Below are 12,341 nucleotides of genomic sequence, written 5' to 3'. Positions count from 1 at the left end.
AAAAAACACCTTATTTCATCCTAACTTCATCCATCCTTATACAGCCTCTGAGGGCAGCATTTTCCAGTTTTCTGACACAGCTAGTGTCTTCAAGTTACAGTTTAAACTGGCCATGTGAGGCGCATGTGCTGAGTAAGAGATGAGACGAGGCGCACTTTACGCAGCAAACGCTGAACTACAGCAGACAACATGTTGTAAATGCACTATAAACCTATTTATCAACACAATGTTTTACAATAAAGGCTTTTATGACTCAACATAAATTACTGTACTGAATACTCATTTAGTTAAAAAAGACGCAAGTTAACTATGCACTGACAGGCACGCAATATTTCCCTCATGTAAACTAGATTTCATGAAGGTTTAGTGTATAATAGAGTTCAATTACCCACACTTGATAAACATCTGATTATTTATATCCGTCATCCCAGGAAAAATTGTATGTAGTAATCCAGAAATCACTTTATTTTCTGTATAGTTACAGAGTACAAACAGTACAGATGCTATAAAAATTCAAAGTGTCTCTTGATGGAATCACGCAGCAGCGCTGCTCACCCATCAAATAATGCTCAGCTGCAAAATATTTATGTAATTGGCAAAAAATTGTTTTTTTGTGTGCACAATTAATTTTACATGCTTTTTAAATCCTTATACCATAATTACAAGCAAGGGCGGAGCTAGGGGGTGGCCAGGTGTGGCCATGGCCACCATGGTCCGAAGCCTGGCCACCCCACTTGCAATTGCTGTTTTGGTCATTTTTTGTCTTGGGCACAATTTAGTCTTCCTACACCAGCAACCCCCCCATGATATGACCACCATCCCCCCCCCCCCCCCCCCCCCATCCGAAGATACGAACAACCCCCCGCCCCCCGCTGGACAATACAAACACCCCCGACGATGTGCCACCACAGACATTGGACCCTGCCTGGCCACCCCTGTGAAAAATTCCTGGCTATGCCCTTGATTACAAGCCACTGAAAAAGTCATCGAATAGTCATGGAAAAGCATTGTGGGAACCTTGGAATTTCCTTCCTTTCTGCTTTCTAACTCACTGTCTTTCTCTCTTGCTCTCTCTTTCCATCTTTAATCTTTCTCATATTGCTGTGTGTATTTCTGTGATGTGTGGTAAGCTCTTTAGAAGCAAATGCAACACCACATGATTTAATCAGAAAGACATTTGAGGGCGTGGGCTAAGAATCATGTGACAAGCCTGATCCGAGAGTCCAAGGTGCAACAGCCTTCTATGTGGACAAATGTGACGCAAGAAATTCCATCTCAGCTGAAACTCTAATACAATATTTGATGTTTTTCATATGCAAACATAGACTGCAAATTAATAATAATTAAGTAACTGATCATTATTAACGATATTTACAATTGAGAAAAATGCATCAGAAGTTTTCCGTAAAAGAGGCATAATGGGTTTTTTTCATCCAAAAATGAAAATTTTGTAACCATTTACTCACCCTCATGTCGTTCCAAATCTGTATGACTTTCTTCCGTGGAACACAAAAGGAAATGTTAGGCAGAAAGTTAGGAACTGACAGCCTCAGTCATCATTCACTCTCATTGTATACATAACAGATCTAATGAAATTGAATAATAAATGAGGCTGTCAGATTGAAACAACATGAGGGTGAGTAGATGATGACAGAATTTTCCTTTTAGAGTGAACTGTCCCTTTATTAATGTAAACTTTTGCCCTTTGGTCTCTTGTCAGTTTCTCTTTTTTCTCCCTCCCTGTCAGATGCTTCATCCTCGAGCAGTCGCCGCAGTTTCCCTCCATCATTCTGGGACAGTAATTACCCATCTACACCCAGCCGACCCCACTGTGATCCCACAGGTGCTCCCACTTATGGAATGGACCCATACTCCCAGGCCCTGCACCCAGGTCTGCCTCATTCACACACTCACCCACACCCATCAGAGTCCTGGAGCTACTCTCAAAGCCAGCCCTATCCTCCCCCACGGCCCATCCAAGAACTCTACTCCCCTCCCAGGCTGGATCCTCACTACGGCCCCCTGCTGATGTCCACTGTCCGGCCACCACATCTCCCGACGTTGCCCGGGCATTATGATGTGGGAAAGCTTGAACCCACTCCCGCTTGGCCAGGACTACTTCCGCCTGGGGAAGTGGCACAGAGACTGGCCCTCAACATGGAACCGGGTAAGATGATATGACTTAAAGGCTGGGCTTTATAATACATTTATCACACAAGCAGGGACATAGAAACGATCTGAAAAGTAGATGGGACACAGTATACTTTTAAGCTTGGCTAATGATGTTGTTAATTATTCTGCAACAGTGATGACGAGTGTGTTGTTGATTTGCTCAATGAGAAAGAAAACATTCAAGACAATTTCACAAACTATTTCTGTTCACCTGCTGGACAAGTTGACTGAAAGTATTATCATTTATACACATTATATACTGTATAGGGTGCCTGGTGCTGGTAACTGCAGTGGCTCCTGACGTGTGATCCAAAACTCATATTTTATTGGTCAGGGCATTTTATAGGTTGGTTAAAAAAAAAAAATATCGACACACTTACTGTAAAAAAAAAAAAAAAAATCTCGCTTTGGTGGCACGCGAATGTTCACTCCGGGTGTAAATCGGCTTCATAGGAATCATTTCAATAGAAACTATTTCTGTTCAAAATGTTAATTGCGGTGAAAAACCGCTGGGAAAATTCACAGCGAAGATTCGCGTAAAGGCCTTTAGATTGACTACACAGTAAGGGTCCATTCATAAAGAATGCGTTCATGCAAAACAACATAGCGACGATTAAAGTGGAATTTGTCTTTGGGAGAAACACCAACAAAACTACATCGGGTAAGAAACCTAATATAGGTTTTACACTGAAAACTGTTTGAGTCAAAAGATTAGAGTCTCTAGTTTCATCCGATATGCCAGTTTATAAAAGTTCAGCGATTTATCCATAAAGCCATGCTGCTAAACACAATGTACACTAATGTGTCCAATAGCACAAGGTTTTCATGAGAAATCTTATACTGACTGTGCATTTTCACACTGAGAAGAAAAAAATATGACGCTTTCAGAGGCTTTATATCGAGTTTGGATGAAAATACGGAGCATTTCGAACTGTTCTGAGACCAGTGCAGACAGACACCACACTGGAGGTTAAGACATTCACTAAGTAGAGAGTAAGGGAGCATCCTATAGCTTTGCTATGAAGCCAAGTGCATTCAATCCAAACTTCCTATCAAAAGTTCAGTTTCAGACTGCAGATGATGTTTGAACCACTCAACATAGTTGGCAGACATGGGACAATGGTAATCAGTACTTAGATTCAGAATTTATCATTTTATTTTAACATGGTTGGCAGTGATTGGACGATGCTGGCCATTACTTGTATCAGAATTAATTATGCACATTTCAGTTTGGTAAAATGCTTTAGCTTGTTTGTTTGACAGTGCAAAGAGAGAACATTGAAATTTTGTTACCAAAGTAGAAAAAAACTTTGTAACAAAAAGTAAAAAAAAAAAAAAAAATTTATATTGTTTTATATTTGTGCTTTTCCTAATACACATTGTTCCAAAGCAGCTTTACAGAAAATCAGCTGTAATGTCTGTAAAATCTTAAAACCAAATATATAACTAACACTCCTGGAAACATAATAAACAATTTGATAAAAAAAACAAAAAAACAAATCTGACTTTCTATAGCTTGGTATTATTTACAATTTCACAACTTATTCCCACTGTCCAAATATGAGGAAATCAATTTTTAGGAAAGCTGTTTGCACTAGAATTATTATTATTATGATTTTTTTTTTTTTTTTTTTTTTGCATGTTTATTAGGTGCTACTGGTTACAAAACAAAAAGGGAAATAGTAAAGTTGTTGTTTTACATTGTCGGCTACATTTTTTTTTTTTTTACTCTGCACTGCAGCCAAGTAAATGAAACGCTAAAATATAATGATTACCTTTAAAAAAATGTAATGAGGACAACCTTTACAAATGTAAGTAGTTGGGGGGTGTTACACTTACACCCTCTACACAGTTATACCCGCCAAGGTATAATGGTTACAATGCTTTTGCATACAAGGAAGAACACAAGAAAGAAACTTAAACAATGCTAAAAATGTACTTGATCTACAGGTGAATATGAAATATAGTGACAACTTCCTTGTACAAAACATCCAGCAAGAAATAACTTGATCAAGTTCTCTGAATTTTCACCCAGTTTATGAAAGTGTATGAATTGTGTTAAAAGCAGCAGAGCTACACAAGGGCATAGCAGCCATGGGGGACATGGGGGACACGTCCCCCGCACTCTTTAAAAAGGTGATTTTTTCCCCCCACACTTTTCCAAGCTAAACCCATACCGAGTACAAACGGTGGATTTATATACAGTATTTTTTGTGTTTTGTTTCTTTGGGCTGATTGAGCGACCATCCAGCCAATCACAGGTGAGATTCATGAGCCGAAAACAACCCTTACGTAATAGGTCATCAGTCAGACAGTCTAATCAACGCGGCTCCGTTCATTTCTACAAAGTTGCTTTCAACAATGCTCATTTATCCATGTTTTTTATTGGCAATGCTGTTGATCTAAATTAATAATCTAGAGATGAGGAACACACAAATGAGAATTATTTATCGGCATATCGTTCTTGATTGGCAGCATTACGTGAAATGTACTGCAGAAAAAACAAAACAAAGGACAATCCTTCTTTTAAGCACACAACTGGAGTTTATATCAGCGCATGAGTCTTCATTAAGTTGAGATAATAGTTTAATCGGATGTTTTTACCAATTTAAGCAGATTACTAGATCTGTGTTGAAGTTATTTTTAATATCAGCTCCTGTGTTGGTGTGCAGTCGACAAACTGTATGAAAAAAGATAGATTTGCTGTGTTCTTAGAACACTTTTACTGAAGTGAACAGATATGTAGACATGTTTTTTTATAAATGAAAACGTATGGATGTTATTGAAACTCATAAATATTATAAATTGTCTTTTGATAAAAGTCATGCTCAGCAGCTCACAAACTGTAGGGAAAGGATAGATTTGCTTTGTTCTTATAAAGCAAAAAACCTCTACTGAAGTCTCTTTGTAGGTCTGTAGACATACAAATTTTAAAGGATTAAAATTTTCTTTTGATTTGTTAATTCAGTGGCATCACCAGAAATGATCACTGAATGAATCATTAAATGGATCTGAACGAATTTTGGTGAACGTAGTCAAAAAACTCGAGCCATTTAAATCCCACAATGCACAAGCAAGAGTAAAAAATAAAATTGTGCACATGCACAATTGTCATAATAATTTATTCAGGACCAGCTTGTGCTCAGTCTTTAATTTTCATGTGTGAAACAGAAGCAAGTGCTCCACAAGATTTTGCAATTATTTGGCAATTCTAGAATATTTAAAATACTAAAAATATTAAAAGTAAATAATACATATATAAATATTATACTTATATCATACTTGTATATTAACATATACTGTAATATATAATACTGCACTGTAAGTGTTGGGGCTGTGCGACACACTTTTAAAATGACTGCTATGCCCCTGGAGCCACACAACACAAACCCTCTAGCTTAATGGCAGAAAATTAATTGTTTATTCATGGTTGTTGGTGCTTATTATATAGAGAGCTTGCAGCCACCATGGAGATTGTGTGTGTGTGTGAGTATGGGCCTTCCTTGTTTTCAGCCATTGTGTTTGTGTCTGCTTTGCACTGCAGGTCTCCAGCATCACAAGAAAGGGAAGGAGCTCTACTGGTTTTAATGAGAAGCCCTTTATCGACCATCCAATTAAAGCCTGAGTATGGCCCATTGTAGCCGAACTGTTGTTCCCCTTTAGCCCCCTCACACAACGGCTCGGCACCAGCTCTGCACACGCTCTGAACATGCTCCAAGACTATTTGTGTGCACCATGGAGATATGAACATAGGGTGATGAGAAAAGGCCTGGGGGTAGGCAGGGGTTCTTGACTGCATGGTCTCTCTCTTTTGATCTTTTTGTTTTTCTCTCTCTCTCTCTCTTAAAATTAATTTATTGTGGTGTAAAAATTCAGCTTGCCCTTTTTGGACATTAAGATGTGGAAAACATGAAATGGTGCCATGTACAGAATGATACATGATGGGCAGATGACAGATGGATAGATTTTTTTTGTTTTAATATATCTTTTTTTTTAAATATCTGGTGTTGACTGGCAAGCTGTAAATATTATTGCTCTTTTTTGGGGGTAATTGGACTATTAAGGATGGCAACAACATGTTTGTATTGTTTCTTTGGTTTTACATTTTTTCATTTATGTACAGTATTTGTATTTATATATAGTATTTATGTGTTTCAATTACAATACACTTATGACCAGTGCTGTTACCGGTAGTTTTTTTAATTTATTTTTTTAGTTTTTTTGTTGTTGTTGGTTTTTGTTTTTTTTTTTTTGGTCAGAAGGAATATACCGTGAAAACAGCTTAAAGATGAGAGAACTCAATGTATTAATGAATCCTGTCCAGTTAAAAGATATAATTTCCCAAGTTAACGAGTCACTGTATGGAACTGACAAGGTTCCGTAAATGTATGGAATGTATGATATGATGTTGTATAGGGGAAATAATATATTTTTTTTTTCTATGTTTAGGTCTACTTTGTTGAACTACAGATAATGAAGACACTTTCTTTGTTAAGCTTAAAAGTGTTTGTATTTCCATATTAAACATGTACTTAAAAATGATGTCATATTCTTGCCTGTTACTCCTTTCAATAGATATGAAATACACTGAAATACATTTTCAGGTTAACATTTTTTTTTTTAACTTTGCATGGTTACTGATGACCAAATTGCAGCTTTCATGTTTAATGACTGTAGAGAAGCATTATACATTACAGCTTAAAGGGGTCATGACATGAGGAATCACATTTTCATTGATTTTTATTTTTTTTTTTTTATTTTTTTTTTTTAATGTTTTACATATAAAGGTCATTGTACTATAAAAACATACTTTATGTTTCAGAACTCAAAACTTCCTCCTCACAGCAAAAAGAGCATTTGTTGAAACCAAGCTGCCAATACGACTCACACTTACCTTCCTTCACATTGTGATGTCACACTGTGGTAGACATTTACATCTGACTGCCTGCACAACAACACATTAACACCTACATTACCTTTAATAACTTCCATAGCTCGCCCAGTAATGGTGAACATTGAGATTGCAAGAAGAGAGCAGGTCAGTCAAGAGCAGAGAGCCAATCAGAACAGTGGGCGTTTACTGTTTACTGTAACTGAAAGGAGAAGCAGCACCAAAACAGGGTGTTTCTGACAGAGGGTCAGAATGAGGGTGGAAAATGATCATGTTTTACAAATATATGGCTGTTTTTTTGTGCAAAAAAAATAAATAAAAAATTATATTATAAGTGAACCTTAAGGATCATATATATACATATAAAAAAGCCATGTCATGACCCATCAGTCAAAGACAGGAAGATCACCGAAAGAAAGTCTGAATTAATTTGTGTTTGTTGGGGAATGATGGACTAAAGTAGCATAAACATGACAGTGCTGGACGTTCAGACTGTTTTTATGTTCTTCTGGAAGGGAAGATGTTCCAGGCTTATCACTGAAGTTGTACGGGAACAAACTGACTCATGTCTGGTCATGAAATTATACAAGGGTGCTCTAAGACTACCCTGCCAAACCTTTAACATATGGCAGCCAGCTGGTACAAAAATGTCTGTTTGTTGACACAGCCTATTTATGTTCACATTTTAACCTAAACCACTGAAGTTGATAATTAATATATGTGCAATTTAAAAGCATGCTTCACAATAACTTAAATGTAAATGAACTTAAAACTAAATGAATAGGCCAGAACAGAACATGTACTAAGTTATTCAGATTTATGTCATTATGATGTTATTGCACTTCTCAGTGAATCAAAGCTAGGGGATAAAATGAGGGAGAAACAGAGTGATTTTGAAATCAAATGTGATTTATAGCTTTGGGATTATTGTGTGTGTGTGTGTGTGAGAGAGAGAGAGAGTGAGAGAGAGGGGACTCTTTAGGTCGATTCACATACTGCTCAGCTGTTGGGGCTAGTGTAGTCGACTATGCCATTACAGACAATGGACCCCTCCTACATACGTGCCTTCACTGTCAGACCACAGTCTTTCTTATCAGACCACTGTCAAATGAATGTGTTCCTAAAGAAAATCCAACACCATAGAACAAACCAAGGGCCCAGCAACCTGTTCAAACTAAACCCAACATACAAATGGTCCCCAAAATGAGTCTGAATTCCTTAGTGCAGTTAGCTCCAAAGAAATGTCCAACCTAATCAATAAATTTCAGATAACACAGTTTATGGCTAACAAGATTGACGTAAATTCCGCAGTACAACAAATAAATAATATTTATCAAAGGTGCTCAATCAAAGCAAACCTACTCCATACAAACAAGAAAACTAAACTAAAAACTGGGGATGAAATTTGGTTTGATAAAGAATGTAAAATTAAAAGAAAACTACTCAGACAGATCTCTAGCCAAAAACACAGAGAGCCACACAAAGCTGAAACCAGACAAAATTATTGTGAAGCACTCAGGGATTATAAAAATACAATATGCCACAAAAAGCAACAACACCTAAACCACACTCATAATGAAATTGAAGACTAAATTAATAATAATCAGTTCTGGAAAAAATGGAAAAGTCTGAATAAACAACACAGCCAGGACATAGCCATACAAAACGGAGAATTATGGAAAGGCTATTTTAAAAACGTATTCAAAGAAATTTCTCCAGAAAATCTCACACCTGACCAGAAAAACGTGCAAAATAAGATGTCAATTGGAATCTACAATAAAAAATAACCAAAACCCTTTAGACTATCAGATTATCAGAGAAGAACTGACAGATGCACTTAAGAAACTAAAACCCAGAAAGGCATGTGATTTAGACAATATTAGAACAGAAATGCTGAAGCATAGCCCTGCAGTAATGCAGGAGGCCTTGTTAAAACTGTTCAGTCTGGTTCTGCAAACTGGCTATTTTCCTGATACCTGGAGTATGGGCTTAATACACTCATTATATAAGAGTGGAGACAAATTCAACCCCAATAACTACCGAGGCATTTGTGTGAACAGTAATCTGGGGAAGACTTTCTGTTGTAACCTGAACACCCGGATACAGGCCTTCCTTACCAAGCACAATGTCTTGAGTAAGAGTCAGACTGAATTCCTACCAAACCACTGCACCACCGACCACATTCACACACTACACACGATAGTCAACCAGCACGTTCATCAAAAAAGCAAAGGGAAAATGTATGCATGTTTTGTTGATTTAAAAAAAGCATTTGATTCCATTTGGCATGATGGTCTAAAATTCTACAATCCGGCATTGGGGGTACAATGTATGACACTATCAAATCTATGTATTCGGACAACAGGTGCAGAGTTAAAATTGACAATAAAAGAACAGAATTCTTCACTCAAGCGTGTGGAGTGAGACAGGGCTGCAGTTTGAGTCCAACTCTGTTCAACTTTTACATTAATGAGTTAGCAGTGCTACTGGAACAATCTGCAACACCCGGTCTTACTCTAAATAATTCTGAAGTTAAATTTCTTCTCTATGCAGATGATCTGGTGCTGCTGTCAGCTACTACACAAGGGCTACAGCAGCTCCTGGACCTGCTGGAGAACTACTGTCAGAACTGGGCCCTGAAAGTCAATTTGAAAAAAACTAAAATTATGATCTTCCAGAAAAAAACCAGTTTACAGGAAACCAGATACACATTCATTCTGGGAAACACTGCAATAGAACACACCCCACACTACGACTACCTCGGTCTAAAAATCATTTTTGGTCTGGCAATTAATGCACTAAAAGAGAAAGCTAGAAGAGCATTATATGCTATTAAGGGCATATTTACCCAAATGGACATTCCTGTAGCAATTTGGTGTAAAATCTTTGATATTATTATTATGCCTATTGCTCTGTACGGATGTGAGGTTTGGGGTCCACTCTGTCTGGGAGATTACTCTAGATGGGACAAACACCCCATAGAATCCCTGCATGCAGAATTCTGTAGAAACATTCTAAGAGTTCAGAGAAGAACACCTACTAATGCATGCCGGGCCGAACTAGGCAGATACCCCTTAATTATACATATTGAAAAACGATCCCTCAAATTTTGCACACACCTAAATTCAAGTTCCCCTAACACACTGCAACATGAAGCCCTTAAAACCCAAGAGTTGAAGTCTAAAACCAGTCCCCTTTGTCAGCTGGCTCTGAAACTCACAAACCCACTAACAAATAACAAACACCAGTTTCAGACCAGCACTGCTGAACAAAACCAAATCAGAATAAACCAAATCATAAAAGAAAGCAAAAATGCATATTTGGACCACTGGGAAAATGAAAGTAAAAACCAAAGCAAATTGGAATGTTATCGGGCCCTAAACAGAAAGATAATCTGGCAGAATATCTCCACACTGTAAAAGATCCAAAACAGAGACGGATCCTCACCAAATACAGGCTCAGTGATCACAGTCTGGCCATAGAAAAAGGGAGCCACAGAAAAAACATGGCTTCCAAAGGAAGAATGAGTCTGTGCTCACTGTGACACTGGTGAGGTCGAGACAGTGACCCACTTTCTCCTTCATTGCGAGGTGAGAGAGAAATACTTTGACAAACTCTCAAACCTCATGCCACAGTTTTCCAGTTCAGCAGAAACAGATCAAATGCAGGTGTTACTGGGGGAGGACAATCATGCATCAGTTGCAGCAAAATTCATTTTTGAAATGCACACCCTCAGAAACCAATTACTGCCTTATGTACTTCAGTCACAGTATTTTTTTAATGTTCACAATATCTTGTTAAATGCTTATTTCATGTTGTATATTGTATATTGTTATTATAGTTTTTGTTTTATTTTATTAATTACCTGGCACCTTATTTTAATTCTATTTTTATATTTAATGTTATTTGTTACTGTTTTATTATTATTATTATTTGTCTGTTTTGTGCATTAATGCTTTGGCAATAATTTATGTAAACACAATCATGCTAATAAAGTACTTTAAATTGAAATTGAGAGAGAGAGAGAGAGAGAGAGAGAGAGAGAGAGAGAGAGAGAGAGAGAGAGAGAGCAGGATATTGTGCAAATTCATTGGTCCAATACGTTGAACCAGATTAGGTTTTCACGGAGCTCTTCAAATGATGGATTATTATTCAGAAAACACAGTTCATAATTGGGACCTGCTTTTTAGACCTGTTTCACTAGGTCACTGTTATGTACAGAGAGAGAAAAAAAAAACGACCTCTGCTGGTAACTTATTGCAATGTTTTTCAAACAAAATGCATAAAGTATCTGCCTCTGCAATTTCACTTTGTTGTTACTCACTAGTCTAAGACATTATTCACAACCTAGGGGACACCTTAAAGGTATAATGACAGAATTGTCATTTTTGGGACACCTTAAACGTATTTAAGGTGTCCCAAAAATGAAAATTCTGTCATCATTTACTCACTCTCATGATTTTCCAAACCTGTATGACTTTCTTTCTTCTGTAGAACACAAACAGAATATCAGCCACCATTCACTTTCATTGTATCTTTATTCTATAGTTATACGGGTTAGGAACAACATGAGAGTGAGTAAATGATGACAGAAATGTACTGTTTAGGTGAACTATCCCTCTAAGAGCCATTTTGATTGGAAGTCGGTGGCAAAGAATTATTTCTCTTAGTTGTGGTGGAGACTGAAACAATCTAATTTGACAGCTACTATAGTCACAAGGCTGGACAGGGCAGGACCGTTATATGGCAATCATGTGTTAGACAATAAAAGCATTCTTAAGTGCATTTGGGCTTTTGTATTTGGCTTATGTAAGTGCTTGGTAATTTTCTTTTTTGCTGTTTTTGATACGTCTTTTTGTCCATGCTCAGTCACTTGACATAAGTCATAAATGTTGTACTTCAGACATGTGATGTTCTATCTAGACAGACAAGCAGTAAGGTGTTTTTTGGAGTCTGATAGTTTTTTCCATTTTTTTCTAATCTACCAAATGTGGTTAAGACAAATGGTTTTCACTTGGTTCTGCATTAGGACCCAGATCTTACATTGGATATCGAGTGGTGACCCTACATAGCATAGCTGTATTTAATGTAATACAGTTTAGTTAATGGTTTTCAAGGATGATGGCATGTCACACAACCTGTCCATGTTGGCATCTGCCTAAGTTGGCTAGCTTCTACCAAGTCACTTGGTGAAACTTTGTGATTTTGTGCCAAATTGCCCTATTGACATGGCCTGTTTATTTTTAAGTTTTAACCTAAAACACTTAAGCTGACAATT

At 37.3% G+C, this 12,341-nt stretch overlaps 1 protein-coding gene across 2 annotated transcripts in view; it reads left to right on the top strand.

Moving 5' to 3' along the window:
* LOC127455110 (transcription cofactor vestigial-like protein 2) overlaps positions 1-6,704 on the top strand; it is a 10,046-nt gene extending 3,342 nt beyond the window's left edge. For both annotated transcript variants that reach the window (XM_051722709.1, XM_051722708.1), the window contains exons 3-4: positions 1,748-2,167; positions 5,717-6,704. In XM_051722709.1, the coding sequence (XP_051578669.1) occupies positions 1,748-2,167; positions 5,717-5,760 (464 nt within the window). In that variant the 3' untranslated portion in view covers positions 5,761-6,704. The remainder of the gene's footprint in view (positions 1-1,747; positions 2,168-5,716) is intronic.
* Positions 6,705-12,341: the final 5,637 nt, after the last annotated feature.

This window comes from Myxocyprinus asiaticus, chromosome 17 (assembly GCF_019703515.2).
Source record: "Myxocyprinus asiaticus isolate MX2 ecotype Aquarium Trade chromosome 17, UBuf_Myxa_2, whole genome shotgun sequence".
In the NCBI taxonomy this organism is placed as follows: domain Eukaryota; kingdom Metazoa; phylum Chordata; class Actinopteri; order Cypriniformes; family Catostomidae; genus Myxocyprinus; species Myxocyprinus asiaticus.
This window is presented reverse-complemented; position numbering and strand designations above follow the sequence as displayed.